This window comes from Cryptococcus neoformans (genome assembly GCF_000091045.1).
Source record: "Cryptococcus neoformans var. neoformans JEC21 chromosome 10 sequence".
NCBI classification, from domain to species: domain Eukaryota; kingdom Fungi; phylum Basidiomycota; class Tremellomycetes; order Tremellales; family Cryptococcaceae; genus Cryptococcus; species Cryptococcus deneoformans.
In genome coordinates this window covers 564,281-589,298 of record NC_006679.1, presented here as the reverse complement: position 1 = coordinate 589,298, position 25,018 = coordinate 564,281, and the positions used below count along the sequence as shown (strand labels likewise).

The 25,018-nt window shown below is 47.6% G+C and overlaps 10 protein-coding genes across 10 annotated transcripts in view; 5 read left to right on the top strand and 5 right to left on the bottom strand.

Moving 5' to 3' along the window:
• Positions 1-1,387: 1,387 nt before the first annotated feature.
• Positions 1,388-3,796, bottom strand: CNJ02020 (expressed protein). The gene is made up of 10 exons (XM_567434.2): positions 3,253-3,796; positions 3,042-3,184; positions 2,822-2,987; positions 2,679-2,755; positions 2,474-2,616; positions 2,337-2,424; positions 2,209-2,273; positions 1,877-2,154; positions 1,704-1,826; positions 1,388-1,647 (listed from the first exon to the last, which is right to left on the bottom strand). Exons 1-10 carry the CDS (start codon positions 3,322-3,324, stop codon positions 1,432-1,434), a joined length of 1,371 nt encoding a protein of 456 aa, XP_567434.1. The 5' UTR covers positions 3,325-3,796; the 3' UTR covers positions 1,388-1,431.
• Positions 3,797-4,503: 707 nt separating this feature from the next.
• Positions 4,504-7,231, bottom strand: CNJ02010 (conserved hypothetical protein). The gene is made up of 10 exons (XM_567374.2): positions 6,661-7,231; positions 6,163-6,368; positions 6,032-6,097; positions 5,914-5,982; positions 5,749-5,861; positions 5,561-5,698; positions 5,346-5,506; positions 5,172-5,296; positions 4,687-5,115; positions 4,504-4,619 (listed from the first exon to the last, which is right to left on the bottom strand). Exons 1-10 carry the CDS (start codon positions 6,860-6,862, stop codon positions 4,605-4,607), a joined length of 1,524 nt encoding a protein of 507 aa, XP_567374.1. The 5' UTR covers positions 6,863-7,231; the 3' UTR covers positions 4,504-4,604.
• Positions 7,232-7,579: 348 nt separating this feature from the next.
• Positions 7,580-9,052, top strand: CNJ02000 (GTPase, putative). The gene is made up of 11 exons (XM_024657969.1): positions 7,580-7,728; positions 7,810-7,850; positions 7,911-7,936; positions 7,995-8,012; positions 8,100-8,102; positions 8,163-8,230; positions 8,290-8,302; positions 8,353-8,423; positions 8,488-8,496; positions 8,558-8,774; positions 8,830-9,052. Exons 3-11 carry the CDS (start codon positions 7,918-7,920, stop codon positions 8,940-8,942), a joined length of 531 nt encoding a protein of 176 aa, XP_024513623.1. The 5' UTR covers positions 7,580-7,728; positions 7,810-7,850; positions 7,911-7,917; the 3' UTR covers positions 8,943-9,052.
• Positions 9,053-9,184: 132 nt separating this feature from the next.
• On the top strand, positions 9,185-10,765 carry CNJ01990 (nucleolar essential protein 1, putative). Its single transcript, XM_567372.2, has 7 exons — positions 9,185-9,633; positions 9,695-9,850; positions 9,905-10,046; positions 10,105-10,215; positions 10,269-10,368; positions 10,418-10,517; positions 10,574-10,765. Exons 1-7 carry the CDS (start codon positions 9,262-9,264, stop codon positions 10,595-10,597), a joined length of 1,005 nt encoding a protein of 334 aa, XP_567372.1. The 5' UTR covers positions 9,185-9,261; the 3' UTR covers positions 10,598-10,765.
• A 249-nt stretch (positions 10,766-11,014) lies between these two features.
• Positions 11,015-14,117, top strand: CNJ01980 (hypothetical protein). The gene is made up of 4 exons (XM_024657968.1): positions 11,015-11,051; positions 11,167-11,457; positions 11,505-11,638; positions 11,700-14,117. The coding sequence occupies exons 2-4, from the start codon at positions 11,327-11,329 to the stop codon at positions 14,006-14,008; spliced, it is 2,574 nt and encodes an 857-aa protein (XP_024513622.1). The 5' UTR covers positions 11,015-11,051; positions 11,167-11,326; the 3' UTR covers positions 14,009-14,117.
• An 852-nt stretch (positions 14,118-14,969) lies between these two features.
• CNJ01970 (expressed protein) lies at positions 14,970-18,965 on the top strand. The gene is made up of 17 exons (XM_024657967.1): positions 14,970-15,393; positions 15,454-15,484; positions 15,540-15,559; positions 15,608-15,662; positions 15,712-15,742; positions 15,802-15,916; positions 15,962-16,925; positions 16,987-17,104; positions 17,176-17,355; positions 17,414-17,586; positions 17,640-17,754; positions 17,809-17,894; positions 17,946-18,270; positions 18,325-18,447; positions 18,512-18,614; positions 18,695-18,770; positions 18,827-18,965. The coding sequence occupies exons 1-17, from the start codon at positions 15,075-15,077 to the stop codon at positions 18,888-18,890; spliced, it is 2,898 nt and encodes a 965-aa protein (XP_024513621.1). The 5' UTR covers positions 14,970-15,074; the 3' UTR covers positions 18,891-18,965.
• On the bottom strand, positions 18,957-20,456 carry CNJ01960 (conserved hypothetical protein). The gene is made up of 4 exons (XM_567368.2): positions 20,091-20,456; positions 19,940-20,036; positions 19,756-19,885; positions 18,957-19,697 (listed from the first exon to the last, which is right to left on the bottom strand). Exons 1-4 carry the CDS (start codon positions 20,362-20,364, stop codon positions 19,029-19,031), a joined length of 1,170 nt encoding a protein of 389 aa, XP_567368.1. The 5' UTR covers positions 20,365-20,456; the 3' UTR covers positions 18,957-19,028.
• Positions 20,457-21,510: 1,054 nt separating this feature from the next.
• Positions 21,511-22,577, bottom strand: CNJ01950 (arp2/3 complex 21 kda subunit (p21-arc), putative). Its single transcript, XM_567367.2, has 7 exons — positions 22,567-22,577; positions 22,421-22,523; positions 22,308-22,350; positions 22,214-22,254; positions 21,949-22,158; positions 21,710-21,878; positions 21,511-21,660 (listed from the first exon to the last, which is right to left on the bottom strand). The coding sequence occupies exons 1-7, from the start codon at positions 22,570-22,572 to the stop codon at positions 21,633-21,635; spliced, it is 600 nt and encodes a 199-aa protein (XP_567367.2). The 5' UTR covers positions 22,573-22,577; the 3' UTR covers positions 21,511-21,632.
• Positions 22,578-22,747: 170 nt separating this feature from the next.
• CNJ01940 (dihydrofolate reductase, putative) lies at positions 22,748-23,834 on the top strand. Its single transcript, XM_567366.2, has 3 exons — positions 22,748-23,082; positions 23,140-23,284; positions 23,348-23,834. The coding sequence occupies exons 1-3, from the start codon at positions 22,866-22,868 to the stop codon at positions 23,760-23,762; spliced, it is 777 nt and encodes a 258-aa protein (XP_567366.1). The 5' UTR covers positions 22,748-22,865; the 3' UTR covers positions 23,763-23,834.
• The window catches only part of CNJ01930 (dolichyl-phosphate-mannose-protein mannosyltransferase, putative), a 2,971-nt gene continuing 1,741 nt past the window's right edge, over positions 23,789-25,018 (bottom strand). Inside the window, exons 4-7 of the mRNA XM_567365.2 lie at positions 24,778-25,018; positions 24,338-24,718; positions 24,229-24,272; positions 23,789-24,170 (exon numbers count right to left, since the gene is read on the bottom strand). The exon at positions 24,778-25,018 is cut by the window's right edge and continues 528 nt beyond it. Of these exons, the coding sequence (XP_567365.1) occupies positions 23,943-24,170; positions 24,229-24,272; positions 24,338-24,718; positions 24,778-25,018 (894 nt within the window). The 3' untranslated portion in view covers positions 23,789-23,942. The remainder of the gene's footprint in view (positions 24,171-24,228; positions 24,273-24,337; positions 24,719-24,777) is intronic.

The window sequence follows — 25,018 nt, the reverse complement described above, 5'->3', positions numbered from 1 at the left end:
GTTCATCATCCGTCTTTCGCCGCCCTCTTCTTCACGTCTCTTCTTGTTATGCGATACATGTAATACTTATAGCTTATGTCGTACTGCTGCAAGTTATCAAACCCCTGGACCAAGCATTCTGCGAACATCTAAACACCTGAGCGCGGGATTACGTACGTAGCAAGTCCCATTATTTCAATTTTCGTCCTTGTCTCTTTCACCTGGAACTATTTCAACGGCGGGAAGGCACGAGGAACAACCATATTCAATGGCTACCATGTATGTCTACCGAGTATTGAGTTATTATGTATGCTAACGTATGCTCCTCCTGATATCACCTAGTGTGCAAAGCGTGACTGGTAACTGCCATCTGCAGCATCTTTTTGAATCTGAATATAAATGCATCTATGCTCTGTCGCTCATGGCTTTGCAGGATCAGACTTCTGCAGCAGCAGCAAAAAAATGATTGCTGTTGTCCGGTGCCACATACCAAACGGCAGAAAGCGGTACTATTAATTGTGGACCAGACGCAGGGAGACGAGTAAACAGCCTTGGTTGTGGCGAGGGATCGGGGAGACGAGATGCAGGAAAATAAAGTTGAAGGTCATTCGTTGTAACCGGCCTTTCGTTCTCGTCGCCAGATTTTCGTTACTAGCTGGCGAACCATTTTTTTCTGGCCATCTTCCTTCCTGTTCGCGTCTTCACGCGACAAGGGACAACATCAGGACCAACAAGGAGGATCATCGTCCGTTATCCGGACATAGCGACAGCGCCGACCCCTCATCACCCTCGTAACTTCTTGTATTGCCGATAGAAGATTTAGAAGAGTACGTAGTGATTTTCTTTTTCCAATGCAGCAAACAAGTTGATTAAAAGAGGGTGCTCATTACTTACAATCTAGAACGTAATAAAAGTTTAATGAACTACGTAAAACGTACATATTTAGTGTAGTAATTAGCGAGCAACCTGTGGTCACTTTCATCATCATATTTCCAACAAGTATGTTTGACTGCTGTGGCTTCCTTAAACCGACCGTTATCCTCTTTGCCCTTTCTTACTTCTTCGACTTCATCATACTACATATCCCATCCGTTCCGTCTATCTGCACTCTACTACCCCCCAACCGTCATGATCCTGCCATAGTTGGCCACACTCTCTCATCATCACTACTTTTCTTTAACGCCGGGGGGTGATTATAGCGGCGTCGATCCACTTATCATTGTCGCTTGGCTGTGATACGGCACCTCAGCCATCTTATGTCTCCTCTTATTCCTACCTTTTCGCTGCGCCATAAACTATTCAAATGACGACACAAGGACGTTGTTGGCCAATATACCGTTGGCATAACCCCCCTCATCACAAAACCAAGATAATATCCATAGCTATAGCTAATCTATCATGGGTTTTTGCCCTACTATTGCAACACCGGCCACTTTGCTGCCGACCAGACAGTTATGACATTCCTTCCATGCGTCCCAACAGCTCTGGCCAGCCCGCCGGATCCAATATCGGTCCACCCTTCGGTTTTTTGGAAGACTTTTGCGACTTTGTTCTCGCTATCGATTTGCCACTAGGTACAGCTGACTTGAAGCTTGGTGCAACAAATGTACGAGCAGATTGAGAATCCCCTTGCGGCAGCTGGCCAACGAATTCACGAGGGTCAAACGGCTACACTTCATTCAGCGACACTCTAAAATGGAAGAGAGGATGAGAGAATGGTTTACCACAATGGGCGCAAGCACAGCTGAAGAGCTGTCTGGAAGCAATGTTGGTGTCGGGGATGCTACGGGTGACAGCTCTTTGTATCCGTTGCTGAAATCATGGGTCGACGGTGTGGAAGAAACATTCTTTTGGCACGCATCTTAGTTTTCCTAACATATCTCGAAAAACCGCTCACCTCAAAGGTATAGGTATCAACAGTCACTCTTACGCTTATTTCTTCCTCATCTTCGGGTCTTTCCTTGTAAGAAAAGCTCTTAAAAGCCGAGCTAATCCCGGTAAGACGGTTGGTTATAAGGCCGGACCCGCCGCAACCGCCAGCGTCGGATGGCTTTAGACCGACATTGCTTTGGGTGTCGATAATCGACTGAAGACGGTGACGATAAGTCAAAGGATTGAGAATAGAGATAAGCGATAATGCGGGCAGACATTGCATTATGGTTCGGCCAATGTTTGCTGAAGAATACGTTAGATGCCTTTACGTTTCGGGGCTGCTACTTAATTACCTACCAAGTGATGGTGTGTAAAGGCATAAGTGAATGAGGAAAACCAAAGCAACTATAGAGACAGGTAGCCTGTGTTCTCCAATAAAACGTGTAAGTCGTACTTGATTCTTGATTTCGGATTTGTGTGCTCACATGCTCTCAGCAACCATCCACAGTAACATTCGGCTTAGGCCTTTTTGCTCGCCAAACTGCTTCCATTGTCTTACCAGAAAGAAGTTCCCTGTTTCGCTAAATCAGCGCGAAGGTGTAGGCGACAGATGCCTACGTACTTGAGCACCATGTCGTGAGGTAAGTTCCCGCCAATAGTCCGGCCCAACCTTTATACAGTATGGCTTGCTTCTTCATCCATATCCCCACATAATCGAGATTAGCGACTGTGATGTCGGGAATGGAGGCACCGTGAACAAGAGCTCTGTCGATTTCAAACCCATTATTGATTTCTTATCGGACTGTTCAGCTGAGAGTGAGACATACGCCAAAACCATCCCCCATGAAGCTAGCATTCCCAATGCCAGCGGGGCACAGACATAGAATCTCGCTGTCCCAGATATCTGCCCCATCCCTGTCAGTGACACTCCACAGCTATAGTCATTCCCAAAGATTCAACAGTCGCATACCTTCCACACTTTGCAAATACCTTGAACCAACCCAGCCCCACCCAGTGCTCCTGCAATACCGAAGATCGCCAGGTTGTTTGCGTTGTCTACTGCGGCAACGGCTGGATAGTCGTCAAATTCCGATATTAGCCTGTGAACTTGGATACAGGTTACTGCGAGGGCGGCTCTGAAACGCATCATCTCTGGTTAGTCTCATTCGGTGTTTCTCGGGCGGACTTACATGACAGCACTTAAACCGGCCACGACAACAAGTACCAAGGGTATTGGATCTGTCAGTGAGTAAACCTCCAGGTATCGCCGTGCTTGCGAGATCAGGATTCCCAACAATATACATTGAAAAACAAGGCCCAAAACGGAGCACCACTGGTTTGTTTGTAAAATCAACTTGTTCCCATATTGACCGACACCCGCAACGACCAAAAATAACCCACGAGTAGATAATTAGGATTCGAAGATAAAGTTTGCCAAAGGAGAAGATTGAGGTAAGCTTGATCTGATGTCATGGTAGTCCTTTTTTGTATCCAAATGTTGATAGTTTCGGGAGGCTGATTCTCAGTTTGACAGAAGAGGTAAAACTCAATTCTACAGATGGTGTCGTCGACGATGGGCTTGCATCATCTCTCAAACTTGATTTTATACGTTAAAAAACTGGTCAGCCATCCTTCCACTACGAGTTACGCAGACTCCATGACCTAAGGAGCCTTTCTTGTTTACGGCGATAATGGGAGCGGTGTAGGGCTTTGTATCCGTCATTCGTAGGGATTTTCTCCTTGTGTAGAACCATGGATGATCCGTCCAAAGCGTGGCTGTGGAGTGGGTATTTGTGTAGATCGTTTGTGTAAAGCTGTAGCCGCATCTTTCCCATCAACATTAAGTATTAACGATCACGCGAGGAAGAAAGAAAGTAGTGGGATAATGGTTCAGAATGATGAGTTTGTGGAGGAGACAGGATCCCTGAGGTTAAGATGTACCAGTGAAATGATGTAATCTGCAGTTTGATGGGAGATGGGAGAACTTTGAAGGCCGAAACCAAATTTCTACCGTAGTAGGGTCGTGAATGTTTTTCTCACATTACTTGCATGAATAAGCATCAACATAAGTAACGGAGCTCGAAGCCTGGAGAAAGTGATGCCACCAACACAGTACAATAATATTTGACATACCAGTTATTAAGCAGTCCTCAGGTCTCAAGTAAGCGATTACAATGATGTAGTAACAAGGTCAAACAACCGAGGAACGAGGAAAAGATCGACGATGCTGACGGATCATTGCCGCACCGACGGTAGTGAACATCAGTCGGTGTGTGGATAAAAAAGGGATCGTCCTCAAGGTGTGCCTGACCTTCTCCAGCATAACATTCCGACGGCCGGGAGTCACGATAATCAAGGCGGTACTCACGATGTAACCAAACCTTCTTTCATCATTATAATATGAGCTACCTTGGCGGGCAAGACAGTAGTAGTAAAAAAGACGACACTCGTCTATAGCTCATTTTTTCCACCGTTCTTTTTCTCCTACATGTCCTTCTCCGTTAATTGTACAAGCGCATCAGTTCTGTCTATTTTGATCTTTGCTGATTGATGAGCGTCGGGCTCTTTAGTGAGTTCTTCTTACAATCAGATGGTTCTAGCCTTCATCGATCATTGATGTACAATTGTAAGCCGTATACATTCGAAAGCAAAAAGCACAAACGATCAAGATATTATTATGCATGGTGTATAAGCCTTCATAGATTTACGTCTGCCTTCCCTACTAACAACTTTGCACCATTCGTAACGTCGTATCATTGCTTGCCTTGCTATTGAGATAACTCATGTCAGCCTTTCGGCTACCTTGAACGAACTCAAAATAAACAAAGTGCTTACCAACATTGCCAACAATGAACCAACGTCTTTCACTGGTTGCTGTCCTTGGGGGGCAGTAGCAGCGGGCTGAATAGCTTGGGCCGTAGGGCCAGCAGGAGGGAAAGGTGGCAAAGGTGGCGGCGCACCATAGCCAGCAGGATGCTGTCTTCCAGGAAGCGGACCCATCCCCTCAGGAGGAACAGACCCACCTGCAGCAGGTGGCGGATAAGGTGGGAAGGGAGGAGCGACGTATGGAGGTTTCGATCCGTAGGCGTTGGGTGTGGGCGTGGGGTACGGAGGGTATGATGCATATGATGCACCATGAGGAGGATAGGGGGTAGTACTGGGAGGCATGACCGGAGGTGAACGGTAGTATGAAGGTGCAGGAGGAGCGGTGGGAGGAGTTGCTGCGACAGGAGGGACATTTACATTGCCAATTTTGTTCAAAAGCTGTACATCACAGTTAGTCTTCTATACTAGAAAGGCCAGAATGTCGAGCTCCTTACCTGCTGCACACGAAGAGCTTGTTCAAGGCGATCCTCAGAGACTGAGGCAGGAGCTGGCGGAGCATCATGATATCTACCGGGAGACGGTCCACTAGGACGTCCGCCATAGCCGGTTTCGTATGACCCTTGTAGACTGTCAGTGTCATGGAAACTTGAGGTCCGATAGCGACCTACCCCTGCGGTCTCTGTAATCCGGCGATCGCTCTCGAGCGCCGCCTCGAGGACCAAACCTTCCACCTCTGGAATCGTTGTAAGCATCATCCCGCCTGGGAGGCGGACCCCTCGCACGATCATCGTAGTCAGTAGAAGGCCTGCTAGCCTTTGCAACAGCAGCGCTATGTCCGAATTATATTAGTATGAAGTCATGTCGCAAAGCGATTTGGACATACGGAGGAGGAGGAACATTGTTGTCCAGTTTATCCCAAATGAAACGAAGTTCTAGCTCACCCCCTAAAAGCGGCTGTCTGTCCATCTGTTGCTGGAACAACGCGGCACCTCGGCTGTCGAAGTATTCTACAATGATTTCGCTATACACATGAGTTTGAAGTTTGCGATGGTAGGCAAGCTTTGTACTTACGACGGAACTCGGCCAGGGACAACGTCTTTGATATCACCGTACTGAGCCGCAATGCGGCCGATTTCGTTGATATCCAAGGTTCGCGGAGGATGTAATAACACAAGTATGGTACCCTGACGTGCATGTTAGTCAGCGGATTTTTTGGTGGAAGTCGGCTTCACCTACCTGATTCTTTTCAGCCGTACACGCCCCAGTTACTTCCTCGGATCGCGGAAGACTGTAATGGACATCAATCTATCCGTGGAGTAAGTAAGCTGGACTACGACAGGCTCTTGAAGCTTACAGGTCGCCTGTTGACTAGGGTTCCATGCATAGCATCCCTAGCACGCTGGGCCGCTCGACTGTCAAACTAGTAACGGCAAGTGATCAGTGAAGTGACCTAAATTCCTGGCCACACTTCTCATGAGGACGCACATAGCTGATAAAGATCATTCCTCTTTTGCTAACCATCTCATAGAAATTTTTGATCTGACCGAAGGATTCAAATTGCAAACGAAGAGATTCGGGATCGGCATCATACTGTACATTTCGGACAAAAAGTGTACGACATGGCCGTTCTTGCTGAATCCGTTCTTCAATCGAGCGGTTCTCTCGGTCATACAAACGTCTTACACCCCGGCCTGAAATAATTGGTGAGCTTATTATCTCACTTGGATGGTACCGAATTTCATGACATGAAGCCTTGAAGCAGAACGATCGAAAACTCATTTTCAAGTCTTCACGATTTTAGCTGCTGGGCTTATTGAGAAGAAGGCTCAGCCTTGATTTTTCCAAATTTATGTTTTAGGCTTTCCCCGAGCTCTCAAGAACGCCATTCAAAACGCAAAAAAAGAAAAGATGAAAAGGGAAAGTTCAGAACGAACCAGACTGCTTCAATCGCTCCCTGGGGAAATCGTAGAAATCGGTGCTCACCCTCTGGAGTTCTAGATCGCGGTCCTCCTGGACCTCTGTGCTGATGATCTCGTCGACTGTCTCGTTCCCAATTATCCCGATCCCGGTCATAAGCACGATCCTTGGGCCCATCGTATGGCCGCCCTTGGTAACCATCTTCCCTTCCATAATCAAATCGAGGGGGAGGGGGTAAAGATGATGACGGGGGAGGCAGTCCACTCATTTTTGAAATTTGAAAATTCAAAACACCAGAGGAACGATACCAGGTGAGTTGCTAGTCTCTTGTACCACTCAATAAATGTGTTATGGAGGTAACGGGAGCGTAATTTTCGGAGTCTTCTTGCGATGGATATACGTTGGATATGCGTAGTCGACTTTGAAACTTTTTCGCTTTTAAACAAAGCAGAGGTAGTTTGAATTTATCGTTTAATCTTCAAGGTCTTGATGCCGATTTGAAGGTATGAATGGAATGGATGAGCCACTGCTACGCCTAGAAACTGGAGGAGCAGTGTATCGTTCGAGTTTCGAAGACTAATAAAGTGTAAGAGATATGGTTGGTTATGGACAAAGGTCGAAGATGAGAGACGACGAGAAACGGCAGCAGTTTCGAGGAGAAAAAGAAGTGAGGGGCGACGTCGTGCCCTGAGAACGTGATAGGGGCGGCCAAGTCCGACATATGGTCTTCTTCTCAATATCTGGGGGGGCGCAGTTGAGGGGGCATGATCTTAATTAAAAAATGAAGAATTCGACAACAATCCGATAACCGACGATTCTATTGGTGATTAGAGAATTCAAGGCAGTTTCATTAGAAAACCTTATTGACGGAATCAAATCATCTTAGTGGTGGCAAATTTCTAATGGTGTCGTCACTGCGAGATTTCGGTCGACGAGATGAGGCTGCAGCGTGGAGTTACCTTGTTTGTTGTTCGTTCCTTTCGCCTATCGGGTACCACCTGTGTCCTTTTTGCCTCGTCTTTTCTATTGCCGTTGCTACAGCGCAACATCAAGAACGATAATCTGCGAGTTATTCTACTACTTCTGCATACCGCACAATGTCTCGAACAACCTCGTTTAAGCTCGTCCTTCTCGGTCAGTATCGGCTTTCTCTCGCTTTCGGCTGGTGCTCGAAACTACTCAGAATTACACACTGACGGCCTTGCTGTGGCACAGGAGAATCTGCTGTTGGAAAGAGCAGCTTAGTTCTCAGATTCGTAGGTCATTCTCCGGGCCGTGTATTCGTTGGACTATCTTGACTCTCTTCTGCGCTCTAGGTGCGAAATGAGTTCTCAGACTTCAGGTAAGCTTTTAGATCTTCTCCGTTTTAAACTCACTCTGATTATGCCTGATCTCTTCAGAGAATCGACTATCGGTGAGTATGGCCGGATTTTCGCTAGTGCGAACATATCTGCAGGAACCTTTATACTGACGCCCAGTCCCTTTGCCCCATTATATCCTATCAGGCGGTAAGTTGTCGTGGGTCAGTCATCATGCGATAGTAAACTCACCTTTCTATATGTTCACAGCTGCATTTCTTACTCAATCAGTAAAGCTTAGCGAGTCTACATCTATCAAATTCGAGATATGGGATACGGTAAGTGTCCTTTTAGACGAACTGTCTATGCGTACCAGTGATGACTTACAACGTTACAGGCAGGACAAGAACGTACGTGGTAGCAATTAGCTAATACTCGTCATTAATTAACGGGAGTATAGGCTACAAATCGCTGGCTCCCATCTACTTTAGAAACTCAAACGCCGCTGTAATTGTTTACGACATTACCCAAGTCAGTGACGTACTGCCATTTTTATCTTTGCGTCTTATACTAATATCCTTATTCTCCTACGTAGCCGCCTGAGGTATGTTACAGGCTATTATGTGTCCGTTTTTCCCTTGTTGATCATGTTAACTCGTTTGTAGACATCCTTTGAAAAGGCCAAGTCTTGGGTGCGGGAACTCCAACGTCAGGCTGACCCGTCAATCGTGATTATGCTTGTCGGAAACAAGACAGATATGGAATCTCAGCGGAAAACTTCTCGTGAGATTGGTGAACAGTATGCCAAAGAAGAAGGATTGCTGTTTGCAGAAGCTAGTGCAAAGACCGGGGAAGGAGTCGAGGAACTTTTTATGGAGATCGGTTCGTCATTCATTTCTTCACACTGACATCAAGCACTAAACCTATCCTCTTGCAGCTAAAAAGCTTCCTCTTGCCCCACCGCCGCCGAGAGGGCAAGTTGCTGGTGGTAAAGGTGTTCAAGTATCCGGACAGGAAGACTCTGCCACTCCTTCAGCTTGTACATGTTAAATTTCGTGCACGACGTGCCTTATAGAGTGCTTTTTCTTTACGTATCAGGCTTTGAGCAGTAATACATATTTGTGTTGATATTTTAATGTATGGATATACATATGCGGTCGTGCATGGGTCGTTCTACGATTCTTGACCTTCGTTGCATGTTGTTGTCTTCAGACTACAAGTTTTCAGGGTCGAGCGGCGCCAAATCGAAGTCCGTCACAATTTCAGATTTCTCGAGTCTCAAAAGGAGAATCAAAAGCTTCACTTCGATTCTTCTTGACCTCGAGCTTTTATTTCTCTCATTTTCCCACACCGCACAAAACTATTCAAGATGTCAGACACCCCTTCCTCAGACACCCCTCCCAAACGACGTGCTGCCGATACCACCGCCGTTCCTCCTCAAAAATCTTCCAAAATGTCCGCGACAGCTCCTCCCTTCAATCCTACTCGCCCTTTAACGAAAAAACCTGCTGCTTCATTCCACGATATCGCCCAGGAATTCAAGCCCAAAGTCAAAACTGAGGAAGTAGAGGACGCTATGGAGGTGGATAAGGAAGCGGAGGGTTCTGCGAGGGTTACAAAGCCTCTGCCTGGTGGGAAGAGAAACGTACAGAGGGCGGACTTTGTACCCGTCCAGGCTTCTGTGCCTAAGTCTACTGAGGACAAGGAGAATACCAGAAGATTGATTGTTGTGCTTTCACAAGTGAGATTTAGGGTTTCAGGATGAATGTTTTACAACTGATCGCTAACGACGTGCTGTTTAGGCTTGCCTCGAAGCATACAAGATTTCGTCTGGCTCGGCAGGCAAGAGCTCTGCAAAAGAAGCAAAGTACGCTTTATTGAACTGTGACGACCATCAGGGAATCTTGGCCAAGACAGGTAGAGATATTGCCGATGCTCGACCTGACATCACACATCAAGTAAGGCAATTTTTTGCTCATTCATCAACATCTTGACGCTTACACGCATTTCAGTGCCTTTTGACCCTTCTTGACTCTCCTCTCAACAAAGCCGGCCTCTTGCAGGTGTATATCCATACGGCAAAGGGTGTATTGATCGAGGTGAACCCTAGTGTTAGGATACCGCGAACCTTCAAGCGTTTTTCTGGGTTGATGGGTGAATTCTAAGCGCTCTACGCTATTTCAAGAATACAGAACTAATGCCCGTTTCACAGTTCAATTGCTTCACAAACTTTCCATAAGGGGTGTTAACGGTAGCGAGAAGCTTTTGAGAGTTATCAAGAACCCTATCACTGATCACCTTCCTACCAACTGCATCAAACTTAGTGGGTGAAATCAAAGTCGACCTCGACAAAAGCTTTGCTGACGTTTGTGATAGCCCTTTCCGCCGATGCCCCAACTGTTCGATTGTCCAAGTACCTTAATACTCTTCCTGAGTCCCATTCTGTCTGTGTCTTCGTTGGTGCCATGGCTAGAGGGTCAGTTTCATGATCGGTGCCGACAGCTCAGTGTTAATCTATCTTGCAGAGCGGACAACTTTGCAGACCAATTTGTTGACCAAAAGGTCTCAATCAGCGATTACAGTCTTTCGGCGTCTGTGGCATGTGGGAAGTTCTGCTGTGCGATGGTAAGCTCTGCTGTTACTTCATCACTTTGAGGGCGAAAGATTAACGTGTTCTGTAGGAGGAGATTTGGGACATTGTCTAAAAACCGGAGATGCAAATAAGAGCCACATCCCAAATAGGGCCTCAACGCAATTTTGGGTTGTAGAGTTTAGAGAAGCGGAGACATTTTTCTGAAGATAATGACTGATATCGGCATAACACTCATCTGTATGCGTCTTGTTTGTAAATTTATATGCATTGAAATTTTGATATGACTCCCCTTGTGATTGTCTGTTCACATTGAAGAGTACGAACCGAAATTGAGAGCATTGCTGTGTACGTGATTGGTGGTTGGACGATGGATGAACGACCATCATGCAGAGTGTTGCTCTATGCCAGCGGACATCATATGCAACGTGCCTCCACCAGTCGCGAAGTCGACCACTTTTTTTATTAACTTCGTTCTACGTACGTATGAGTAACGTTCTTCGCGCATGCATCTTTTTGCATCTTCTTGCATATCAACACTTCTGGAAATTTTGTCCTTTTGAAAAATTGTTGGTGATCCTTGCTATTTGCTATCTGCAACGTATGGGTTGACCAGTAGGACTGTCCCTTCTAAATCGCTTGCTTCCATAATCGTCATTCGTTACTCGCCAATCCGTCCGACAGTGCTGCTGCCGCAGATCATTAGAACTCCTCACGGTCACTAAATCCTATCATACTTTCGACCAAGTTCATATGGCATTGAGCATTCCTGCTACGATCTGTAACTATTGTGCTCCATATCATAATCCCCTTTAATCGGTGAAACAAAGGCAATACTTCAGCAATGGGTGTTAGAGGTCTGCAAACTTTTGTTCGAGAGAACCGTGGATCATTATGCCGTTCTGTTCTCTTACCCGAGAGAGATCCGCAAGGATCTCAGAGAGGTAGTATACCACTCATAGTAGATGCATGGGGGTGAGCGTGCTATTACTTTGCAATGATAGACTGCTGACTGTGACCAGTGTAATATTCAAATTATATCTTGACAGTTTACCATGGGCGTCCGGCGGAGAATATCTTCGTTTCTATCAGATAACGAAGCAGTTAATCACTGCTTGGCGGAAGGTGGGACTGGAGCCGACATTTGTGTTTGACGGTAAGCTCTGCAACTGCTGGGAGCTGCGTGGTATTCTGCACCAACTGACGCCGCGTCACAGGTGCTGCCCCCATTGAGAAACATCCAACGATTCTCAAACGAATGACAGAATCTCTTTCTACTCCCAAACTGTTTTACGCAACCTCTGTTTCATCTCGATCGGAACCTTCTTTCGGCCGTGGTTACTCTACTAAACCACTTCTTCCGCCATTTGCTTCACACGCATTCATCTTTGCTCTCCATCGCCTAGGTGTGGCCACCCATCATGTTCCGTCTGGGGAAGCGGACAGTGCCTGCGTTACGATGGCTGAGAGGATCGGGGGATACGTCTTGGGGCAAGATACTGATTTTCTGATATTAGTAGGAAAATCAGAAAGAGTGGCCGGCTATGTCCCATTGGACATGCTGAGTTGGATCGAAGGCGAAGTCTCGGAAGAAGAAGCTCAAGACGATAAGCTGGGACAATCACCTACCAAGACCTTCAGGCCTGCATACGGCAGAAGAAAGAAATCACATACACCGCGACAATCGTCTCTTCTTCCCCCTCCCAATTATCACCACGCTACGCTTGTTATGACGGTCATCCCGCCTCAAACTCTTCGCCAGCGCCTTCGTCTTCCTGCCAACTATATGGCACTCTTCGCATCCCTGGTCGGTAACGACTACACACCTCCTGAAGCCCTTCAGCGCTTTTATGAACCTAGCTTGGACGTTTGCCAGCGTATTGAAAAGGCGGCAAGAGTCTTACGCGAGCAGTTGTTCAGTCCTTCTGCCAACAGCCGAAGAAATGTAAATCCCGGTGATTTCGTTGTGGAGCTGGTCAGGCGTGTTGTCAAGAAACTCTGTATATGGCAATATGACACGGAACCAGACTTGTTGAGAGCCGTTAATAGCATTATTGAAGCTGCTCTGCAGTATACCTCGCCTCACGGAGGCGAATGCTGTCCGATTTACCCATTCTGTGGGGAACTCGATCCTCTTGGATGTCAGACACCCTATAATAGAGCGAATATCCCAGGAGGAAGTAATAGTGGTGGGGGCGATCGTTCGCACTCGCAGAAAGCTCTTGAGGCATATGCTGCGGCTCAAAGGAAAGGATCATTGCTGTTCATCACTCATGGATGGCTTTATCCCAACCGTATTTACTTACGGGGTGCTCTCGAAGATCCCACAATGGCTAGTCCCAGAACATTGGAAGGTAGCAGGGGAGTGAGATTGGCATCTTATGTGATTGCTGAAGAGGGTCTTGGAGGTTTCAGATTCGTCGACGAGCCACTACCTGGCGTCAAGAATGGCATTACTCCGGCAGAAATGCAAGAAGATACGGAGCTTAGAGGTTTATTAGGCGTGGGATCAAGTCCAGAGAGCGCCGAGACAGACTTGGCGCCCCAGGGCGCACAATCTGTCGATGAATTGGAAGTGATGAAGGACCCTCCTCGCGTCATGGTGGAATACGTTCGTCAAGGTTCAGCAGGAAAGATTGTCCCCTATACTTTGGATTTACCCCCCAAGAAAGACTCCTCTGAGTCAACCCCCGTCTGCCTCCGACCTCTCGCTGACCGTCTCCAGGCCTACCTCGGCCCGATGCAATCCGATACCCCAGCTATCCGCCTACTACCATCATCCCTTCAACCACTCGTCGCTATCATCCGCCATTGCGTGATCGAGATGGCCAGACTAACTGAGAAAAATGGGCGAGCAACCAATCCGGCTTGGAGGCGGCATGAAGCCTACGCTGTGCTTAAAGCTGGAGTTGGGACTTTTGCTCAATGGCGAAGAGAGCTAGACTCCGAAGAGATGGTAGGGCTGAGAAGGAAAAAGCTATCTCCAGTCAGCCCAGAAGATGAAGCTAACGAGTGGCCGACGCTGGAGAGGCGTCACGCACATCTTATCGCCCAGTTGAGTAATGCGATGATGGATTCTACTTCTCTCTCCGAATCTCTTCTACTCCTTTCTACTCAAGTCCCCTATTTTACGCCTATCCAAATGGAATCACTCCCTCAGCCCCTTATAGGTGATCCTGTAGCGGACTTTGGGCCGACGCATCTCTCCCCATTCCTGTTCTTTAGCGGTATCAATATTCACAGCCTCCTCAACCAAGCAGAACCTCCAACCCATCTCAAGTGGAAATGGACACCTGAGGAAGATAAAACTCTGCATATGTGCTGGCATGCTTTGATAGACGAATTAGAAGACGGTGTAATTCTTGGGTTGAATTCTTCCCAGGCCAGTGGTGCGGAGTTTTTGGCTCAGACCAGGACCGCTGTGGGCAGGGAAAGTGCTAAGCGAAGTAAGAAGAAAGCTGCTAAGAAGCACGCCCAAGGAAAGGCAGCGGGGATGTTCGATCTCTTAGGAGATATGACAATATGACGAAGACATGAATTAGTTTGAGATACCCACGGAGTAAAGAATAACAATGTTTTCGGTCCTCAGATATCAAAGATCTGTGAGGAGAGGAAGCGAATGATGCATTTAATCCTGCTAAATTTATATTGAAGGAAGGAAGGTAGAGGAGGCAAGGCTGGTTTTCGATCTCAGATCTCTTTACTCTAGAGATGGCTGATGATCACGCAGTAATATGTAATAAACAGTGCAGGTACAGTAAGATGGTCTGATGATTCGTCGTAGTTTGTGCTCTGTATTGGAAGTTGCCACGTATTGCGGTTTTGTAATGGCCAAACGATAACCAGAACACGCACAGTTAGTCATGGGAGAGCGGTAGAAGACTGCTGGACGATTACTGTGTATTTTTGTTTCGCAACTTCTTCTGTGGTTGTAAATTACCTACTGTAACGAACGAAAAGGCTGCTAAATATAAATTTTGATTTTTATGGTGGGGTGACGCGGTATAGGACAGGCTTTTATGCATGTCCAGCTTTGCAGTTTTCACCTCAGGTTGCAGAGAGCGAACCATCTGGATTCAAACCAATAATCAAATAACATTTATAATGGGTAGTAATAGCACCGTTCATTATCATTACTGCAAACGGAAGCTGTCATAGTCAAACTCACCATTTTATTGGCAGACGCGCACACGCGCTCGTACTACCACTTTTTACCGGCAGAGATGGCAAAGATTTGTTTATGTGGCTGGACTTTTGCGAGCGTTTACTTTCACCATCTTCTGTTTTAATTTCTCCGCTTTTTACGGTATAAATACCTACCATAATCCTCCAAACCTGAAAAGGTGTACATACCGTTACCGTGCATTAAATCCAAGTTCTGCGTTCTCATTTTGTTATTTTGGGGGGGTTGCGTTTTAGGCTTCGTTTCTCGCATTTTCGCGCTTCGCGCTTCGCTTTTTGCATTTTCACGTTTTTACAAATAATTGAACATCCGCCTAAAACGGAACGGTATATACGCCTGTCGCACCATTATCGCGACCTGCAAAGCAAACTATCGATCACATCAGGAAAGACTCCTTCGACTTACGATTATGCAACAGCCGAAAAAGACAAGCGACTGGCAAGATCAAGGAGCGGCAAACACCCAAATATTCCCCTCCTCCAGTGGATGGCGGCCTGAAAGCCTGCAGGAAGATGGGTGGGCTACATCGTCCAATACCAAGATATTACAGACAGAGCATATGTCCCAGGTGCCCCCAGGAAGTGATCTGAGCTACGACGTTACTGAACGTCGTAGCTCCGACGGCAGCCCCTTATACTCGGTGTATCCCTCTGGGAACCAAGGAGAGATGCATGATCAGACTTCTGCAGCAGGAATGGCGTCTGAAATAGGGTCATTTCAACGATCAGGTATGTTTCTTGCTTACTGAGTAGCCAGAGATATGCTAATGACAATGGACTCACCCACAGACATAGTAAACAATCCCCGATCAATGCAAACGTGAGTTTCGGGATCTGGATCAGAATGTTATTGAATTCTAATCTTATCTCCCAAGTTCTCAAGAATTTGATCCAGGTAAGGCAATATATTACAGCCTGATTACCAGTTGCTAAATTTGGTCAGGTATTGAACCTAGTAAAGCTTCACTGACGACAGAAGCAACCCTGAAGAGAGGCATGTACGTAGATGTCCTTATAGTAATGGTTTAGATCCCTGACGATTCGTAGGGCTTGCAAGTTCTGTCGCCGTCGGAAACTGGCAAGTGTTCAATGGCAAAGAAAGCAAGAAGGCTCCTTGTTAATTCATCGTGTCCGTAGAGGTGCTCTGCAGAAAGGCCAAAATGTTCCAGTTGCATAAAATACAAGCAAGAATGCGAATACAGGACTGAAGAAAAGCCATTCTCAAAAGTACATCCGGCCCAATCTCAAACAGGTGTGTTTTTTTGTCATTTGTGGCAATGCTAATTGCGAATGTCAGCACGCCGAATGCCCCCGTTCTCTCATCAGAATCTTTCTCATGGCTTTCGTCCTGTCCACAATACCCAATCCATGGGCTCTATTGCGGGTGATACCCCGCATCATCCTCAGCAACAGCGCATCATGTCGGCACCCTCGGACCACCTTGTGAATCAGCCCTGGCAAAGTTTTGCTCCTCGTCAACCAGTGGTGGACTTCAACTATCCTGTGCAGATACCAAACTACTCATTCCCCACTCCCCAGATGATGCCTCAAAACTATAGTTCTCCGTTTGATCCCAATCTTCCATTTCCTACGTATCCTCAACAACGTTATATGCCGGAAGATCCTGTCCGTGACAGCACTTCTTCAAGCACACAGTTCCCACTCGTTTATCTACCCCAGCAACCTACCGTCAATCCCGTTGTGTCATCTGATCTCACAGTCCCGATATCCCAGAGAGAGAATCTTAGCCGAGAGGTTCCAACACCGGCCATCTCCAGGGATTCGCAATTTACAGCCCAGTCAACATATACCTTCCCTACGGTGCCCGCTTTACCCCCAATAAACGCGCCATCTACCGCATATCCTCAAACTGGTCCTACTTTACTCCCAAATGATATCGCAAAGCAATCTCAGAGTTCTGTGTCCCCCGAAGCTAATGACAAATCTTCGTCTTCTGCTCCTACTTCTGTTTCCTCCATGCTTGGCCTCCCACCCGAGCTGCACGACAACATTGATTCTGTGGATAATCTATCAGATCGTCTAGGAGAATTTCTTTTTGGTCCCGGCGAGAATACAGCGACGAACCAAAATATTTCATCGAAAGAGGCATCAGAGTGGCAGAAGAAGAGGAGAACAGGCAAGGGACAGACCGCGCAATGGATTGCGGGAGGGAAAACACTGGGGGAAGCTCCTGATCGGAATTCGCTGTTGTTAAACAGTGCGGAATTCGATGGACTGAAAGATGAACATCGAAATCTCCTGTAAGTATCAAAGTATCAAATATCGCGTCGTGGAAATAGAATCTCATCAAAATTAAACAAGGTTGGATTGCTTCTTGGCACATGTCCGTCTCTTCTTCGAAATGAGCATACCAAGGTTCCGATATCGTATGACATTTATGGACAAGCGAAGACCTAGTCCAGCATTGTTAAATGCGATGGTGAGTTGATGAATTTCTGATTACAACTTTCGGTCTTCGGTAGCTGGTCGTTAACTAAGGTTGTTGTGCAGTACCTTTGGGCTACTCGATTATCTCAGGCGCCTAATTCGGCATCCATGGAGGAACGTTTCTTCACGGAAGCATGTCGACATCTGGATGCGGCTGCTGCAAATAGCGATAGGTTGATTGACGCCATTCGAGCAGCTATGCTTCTCAGTGCTTACGCTTATACGAACAACCGTCATCATGAAGTGAGCTGTCTTGACTTCTTCGGTTCCAAGCTTTGGCTGACGTTCGGTTTGATACTAGGGATGGCTTGTGGCCGGTATTGCCGTCAGGCTTGTCTTGTCCACAGGTATACATAGAATCCCCTCTCTTACTTTCAGAGCTGCTCCTCCCACGAATCCATTACTGCGTACCAGATCATACCTACTCCCGCCCCCGGAAGATGCCATTGAGTTGGCCGAGCGCGTGCACGCGTTGTAAGTGATGTTGGCTCATAAGCTAGGGTGGTCTAGACTGAGGAATTATGCAGCTGGTGTGTCTACTCAATCGAACGTTGCGGTGCTCTAGCGACTGGTTTCCCGTCGTCCATTAGCGATGACGATATTCTTACACCTTTCGGGCGACCATTTGATGACATCTCTTCTGTAAGTTTGCGGTTTTCGACGCTCAATTGTATGAAAAAGGCTTACAAAAAGCAGCAAAATGTTACGTCCGGGGATGATATCACAGTTAGAGATCTCTATCGAAACGGGCCTATACCGGTCTCAGAACGCGATAGCTGGTAGTAAGTCAAATCAGACTTTTTATGGTCGCACATCTGTTAATCCTCGCGTAGCATCCGCTGGGTCAAGGCTGTTACCATTCTCGAGCGTGCTTCGAAGCTGGCATTCCTTGAACCAGAAGAAGATTCGGATTATAGCCGCGCTTGGGCAGAGTATCTTTGCCTTCTTTCTACACCTGGTACCCAGTCAGCTTCTTCTCCTCCCGTGTATCTCAATCAACCGAAATATAGAAATCCCAAAGACTATAACGAATGTCTTTTTGCGCTAAACAGATTGAAAAAAAATCTGGGGGTTGATGGAATGTCGCTGTTGGAAAGGAAAAAAATGGCTGATGTCGAGGGGGCTGAACTGGTGTTCGGAACAAAGTTAATTATTTTGGTAAGAAGGCATTATGGATTTGAACGGTCGTGAAGGCTTATGTGGCCTGTATAGCATCATCACTTCATTGCCACTGATATGCTCTTGCACGATATCAACTCTGCAGATGCTGATAATAACGTGGCTATGCAAGCCGCGCGTCAAAGTGTCGATTTGTTTAGAAGTTTACCACAAATAGTAAGTCATTTACGATGTGCAATGGGGTTATTATAGACGCAGCTGACCACCGCACTAATTATAGCCTGCCCAGGAGATTGATGCCGAAGTGATTTTGGTCTGGTGCATGGTAGCCAAGTGCCTGATCAAAGAGTTAGAGAGGTTTTCCCGACTGGGAGATGTAATATGTAAGTCCCAATCGATACTCTTCTAAGTCTACCATCGACAAAAAAAAAGACTAAAAAATAAATAAATAAAACTCATACAGCTTGCAAAACAGTTTCCGATGATGTCGACGTTATTATTAATGAGCTTTATCGTGCAGGGGAGGTGATGGACATGTCGTAAGTGTGACCTGAAAGTCCGATGAAGCAACTGTAGCTGATTCTATGGCGATCAGCCGTACACAAGCCAAAGCCATGGAAGAGATGAAGAAGATGGCTCTCGCGAGTCAGCATGTGTGAATAGTATAAATAATTGAAATCTAGATGGATTCGAGTCTTGGGCCATTCGTATAATCAGCTATCCATGCAGCTTCATTATAATGTTATAACATATAGGTCATTAATGTAATCTAGGAAATAAAATCTATTATAAAATTATTATCCGGTACAAGCGTCGACATATCCCTCGTTCCATCCGGTACCTCCTACGACAGCAAGGACAAAGACATGGCCCAGAATAACACTGGCTCCTACGTAAAGCCACTTCCATCTCCACCCTTCTACTGCCCTCGCTTCAACCACAAACGTCGAAACTGTGCTCAAGCAGCCACAGAACCCTTGCTGTATAGCGTAGAGTGCATTGCACCTCACACTCCCAGCATTGACGACGTTTGGGCGTCGTTGAGCCGCAAAAGTCCCGGCGATAAGAAGAGTGGCTACCATATTCGAGATGAATGTCCCCAATGGGAAACGGTTTATAAAGGGGTGACGAATATTAATATTAGAAAGAGAGAATCGGAGGATGGCGCCTGGAGGCGACATGAGAAGCGGGAATACCACATCGTGTCGCCAAGAGTGTGGCGCAAGAAAGTATAAGAGGAGGGCGATGAGATAAGCTAGAAAAGCAGTGAGGATGGTGAGGATATCCAGGATGGGAGTGTGCGGTAACAAACTGGGAGAAGAAGATTTCTCTTCTGGCGGAGTGACGCGAGAGAGCGTGTTAAAATAGGGTAACTTGGGAAGGGCTGAGCCGAAATGTTCACCGAAACGGAGACAGCTCAAGGCGATGGCAAACGTTGAGAGAGAGTATGCAACACCATCGACAGTCTAAAAGCATATATTTATTAGTCACATCAATTCCCATGGACTTTTGCGCTAGACTTACGTCGTGGAGTCCTTTTCGATTATAATGATTGAAATTACTGAATGAGAGGTAACCTTCCAACATCCATGACGAAAAGGTAGTGATGCACCCGGCTATACCGGTGGTTAGGAAGGTATATAATGGTGGGTACCTATGATGTAGTCAGTGGATTGCTTCAAAATGTACAAGAGAAAAGGCGCCTTACAGGATTGTCATCTCATTCTTCTTCGCCAGGGCTAATCCCATCACACCACTTCCAATGCCTTGGGACCAAGCCAGCGCATAGATGATCTGTCCGTCATCTAACGACGAAAATCAGCACCTCCGTTAGATATGTATGTATTGAGAATGCCTACAAGTACAGAGGCCATTCAACCCAATCCTCGCTACACACCCCAACATACTAGCCAAAACCAACACAGCATAGTGCGCACTTAATCGCAGATGGGTAACTCTTTCAGACGGAGGGGGAGCGTTAGCGCTTGGGCCGGGCGGGGATGGTGGGCGAGAGGGAAGGAATTCTTCGGGATCAGCCGAGATGGAGGATCGGGAGCGGTTCCGCTGTTGTCGAGGTTGTCGCTGCTGTCGCTGCTTAACGGCAGCATGCGTATGATCGCTGTCCGATGTCATGTTGCTTTCAATGGGCAAGACATAACAAGGGGGGGCGGCAACAGCTTTTTAATAAAGGAACTGAAAGATGATACAGTAAAGTTGGAGAGAAGAAATAACAAAGTGTTCAAAACAAGAGTTTGACATTTCTTCCTGCCGGTTTATTTTTGTCCGTGCCTACCATCAGGCATGATGTCACCGCTTCTATCTCCTCTTTTTTCTCTACGTGCCTTCTATCTCCTCCTCTTTTTTCTCTACGTGGTGGGAATGCGATAATATACGAAAAGCAGCAGCGATCAGCACAGTAGCACACTGCACTGAAAGCTGATAGTTCAGACACGGAAGGATTCTGTGGAAAAACATACCGTGCGCTACTTTTGCAACTTCCGGATGGTGTCAAATCGAGACTACAAGCCTATACATCTCTCTACAGCCGCCCCCTCATCTATAGAACATTCCCTTTCGCAGGTGCCTTTTCCTCCAACAGCTTCCAGCTCGTCCTTGCCGCTGCATACATCCTCTCCATTCTCTCATCCATCTCTTTGCCCGGACCATTCTGATCCGCCCGCAGACCCTTGGGCGCATCCATCCCTACTCCAGCGGTTTGCAGGTCACATCCCCCATCAATGAGATGGATCGGTATCCATTCTTCTCCTTGGACATGAGGGTTGTACCCGTGAGGCATGTCGGGAGAGAGGAGCCGTCGGGCGCAAAAGGAGATGATGGGAGGAGGGGTTGACGGGTGGAGAAGAGCGAGATGTGCTTTGAGGGGTGGATAAAGAGAGTTTGAGTATGATCTGGTAGGGGGAAAGGAAGGGATTCGGATGGAGGCGGGGGTGATAGGGGTGGTAGGAGAGGAGACGGGTGAAGTGGGGAAAGAGGCGGTCGGAGTGAGAGGTGGAGTGGAGAGGAAGGGGGTGAGGGAGATTGTTGGACTGACGGGGTTGGACATGGTTAGTATGACAGGAGGTAGACGAGATGGTTAGCAGGTTTTTGTCGTAGGTGAAGAATAAGGTGAGAAAACAAAGATGTACACCATCCCAGCTTCGACTTATACCCTGTCGAATGAGAAACGTAACTATTCCTAACATCACTCCATTCACCTGTTGTCCCAAACAGCCATGACGTCTGAAAAGCTACACATGACACAAAACTCGCGGCTCGGTCCTTACAATATATGCATACCCGCATAGCAAGTCTATCCTTTCACCGTCCTCGATCCTGCGTATGACTCGAGATCCTTTCTACGTCACCGCACGCCTCTCTCTCTCTCTCTCTCGTATCTCTGTTTAAACGCCAAGCGATCTTCCCATGAATCTATGCTACATTAGCTAGACACCAGCATGTTAGGAATGATGGAACGCACCGTCTCTTCTGGAAAGACATCCACCACTTGCTAGGTTTTGTGGCCCTAGGTCCCAGCTGTCCCGTTGGTTGTCCATCAGGGCCGATCACCTGCTCCTGGGGGTAAAGCCTATCACACAGACGGAGAGCAAGCTCACACCGAGTTTGGGTAAGGTACGATCGGAGGTGGTCTTGTCTCATTGTGTCAGTTTCGATAAATCCCTGATCCACTCTCATATACAGCAACACGAGACGACTCACCGGCATCCACTCGAGAGGCAGGAGGGTGGTACAAGCTATTCAAAGGAAATCCGGCATCGCCAGGAAGAGCAAAATTGTCAACTGAAAGGGTTTGGAGGACCTTGGTGGCTTCCTGGTAAGACGGAGAGGGCTTGCCGGCGGTAGGGGCGAGCTTGGTGAGACAATCGGAGATGAAGAGGATGAGGTAGATGAGGAGACGGTCCGCGGGGCCTGTAGATACATCAGCGAGTTATCAATAGCAACACCAGCATGATGAGGGACTCGCCCTTGATCTCAAAGTTCCGGAAAAGACAGTTTGCTCTGAACCTGCAGACAATGGTCAACCGTGGATACGCGACTACATCATAATCGGCACATACAAGTCCAAAGACTCGTCAATGATATCTGGCTGAGTTGGGTCGGCTACATCGCAAACAGTCTCGTCAGCAGTCCATTCTATCCCTTGGGCAACTCGAGTGGGTCGCCAACTCACAGGACAAGGGTGCGGGCCCCCTGATCTTTGTGGTGATAGGGAGGATGGCGGTGTTGCCGACCTGCCTGACGGAGGTGTCTTGGTTGAATGCGGAATGGTATGCCTATGGGCTGTGAGCTGTGAGCGCAGGTCGCTGGGCGACTTACTGGCATGGTATATGGCGTGGATGTGGGAGAGTGCGTGAGGAATGGAGTATACAGCAGTGCGTCACCACCGGCCATTCCGCTTGTTTATCTCGCACCCCACTTACGCCGCCGTTTGGACGTACTCGTCGCTTTTCTCTCCAATGCATGCTGTCTGCTCTCCACGCATCTGCCCCGGCTTCCTCACCGTCAAAAAGATCATGCATGCACCTCGCCCCACTTTGCCTGGCTTGCTCTCCGTGCGTAGCAGTTACGTAACTGGCGTGTGATGTCCTGTCGCGTCCTCGAGGTGGGCGCGTGTGATGTTCCCCCCCGGCACGACTTGCAAATCCAACTCGACTCCATCCCAGCACCGGTGTATGCGGCCGCTCCTCAACGCCCTCCGCACGATGCAGACCACAGCCAAGTCGTCCACCCCGAGCATAACAGCCGTCGTCGCAGCCACGGCCGAGAATGGCATCGGTCTCAACGGTGGCTTGCCATGGAGATTACCAGGCGAAATGAAGTACTTTGCTCGAGGTGTGTCGTACTCTGCCTGCTCTTCCTACTGACGATGCTGAAAAACAAGTACGATAGTCACCACCGGCGAGACACCTTCATCAGATCCCAGCGAACAGAATGTAGTCATCATGGGCCGCAAGACATGGGAATCCATCCCTTCCAGGTTCAGACCTTTGAAAAACCGCCGGAACGTGGTCATCTCAGGTAAAGGCGTGGACCTGTACGTTCCTTTTTTTCTCCTCACCTCGCTCTGCAATGCAGCCGCACTGAACAATGTACACAGGGGAACGGCGGAAAATTCTACTGTCTACACTGACATACCCTCTGCCCTCTCCGCCTTGCGTTCTACCACGGAAAGCGGCCATTCACCCCGTATATTCCTCATCGGCGGCGCAACCCTCTACACCAGCTCTCTCCTCCCGTCCAGCGTTCCCTCTCTCAACTCGTCAACCTCCACATCTCCTCTTCCTTTTTCCCGGCCCCTGATCGACCGTATTCTCCTCACTCGAATCCTTTCCCCTTTTGAATGCGACGCGTATCTTGAAGACTTTGCGGCACACACAAAACCTGATGGGAGCAAAGTTTGGAAAAAGGCTTCCATCAAAGAATTTAGAGAATGGATTGGATGGGATATCGAAGAACAAGTTGAAGAAAAGGGGGTCAAGTACATATTCGAGATGTGGGTGTTGAATCAATAGCTCTTGGTTGTATGAACAAACAAATACTTTGGGCAGTACGATGAGAATGGGTTCATGAATTCATAATAATGCAAGGTAAAACACATGGCTCGTAGCGTCTCTATCTGGTATATTTTCTTGAATGGCATTCGCCACCTCTTTCTTTGTTCGTCCGTCTCCCTCTCGGTGTGTGTGTCATGCTCAGTTGTAGATATTCCAAGATGACCTCCATCCCCATCCCCAGTGATTGTTCACGTTACCAGAGATACCAAGCGCGAGGTCCTTGAACCACCAGAAGCTCAGTATCACCACTCCTGCCCAGACGGCAAACCAAATGAGCTTTTTAGTGTGTGAGCGGGTGGAGGAAGCGAAAAAGAAGTGGTCGAGGATGTGCCCGGCCATGAGAACAGCAAAGTATAATGTAGGAAGCTGGGACAGCTGTCAGTCGAAATAACCACGAGGAGGAAAAAGGAAGAGAGGGACTTGCATAATGGTGAAGATAGGTAACTCGACCCATAATCAAAAAGGGGACTAACCATCTCATCAGGCACAAATCCCACGCCAAACGCCTAGTCAAAATGATGATGATTACTCACAGAAATGCAAAGCCCAGCCACCAAACGCCACCTTACCCGCCCAAAGCCAATGATCCCACTCTCCCGCTTTCCACTCCTTGTACCCCCTCTGCATCCTCGCCACATACCAAGCAGCCAGACCTAAACCAATAGCCAAGCTGATAGTTGAGAACCACCAGATGATGGGTGTGCCGAGGAGGTAAAATTTGATTTGGTGATCGCCCCAGCCACACATACGAAGACCAAGATGGAGGAATGGCCAGTCGAATGGTTGTGAAGCGAGAATGTCTTCCTTGTCCGGGTCCGGGACGAGAGCATTGTTGGATGTCCACATGGCAACGTTGAGGTGGACAAAGTCGCGCCAGAAGGGAGATTTGTACAGCTTGGCGTTCCCAGCGGGCACTATCGGAACAACATTATTAGCCATTATGCTACATCTCTCACGGGGAAGAAAAACTTGCATCGATCGTTCCAGTGAGATTCGACGTTCCAGTACGTGTGTAAATCCTTGGGATTGTTTTCTTTTGTACAGGAAACTTCTACCTGCTTGAAACCCCACTGAGGCAGGACGGCGTTGGCGGCGCGGAGGTAACAATTCAGTTGGCGGTGCTTGAGCCTCATTCGTGTGGTCAACGAGTGGATACGACCGTCTTCGTTATTCTTCTTGGATGTGTGGGTATCATCGACGACCTCGACAATCCA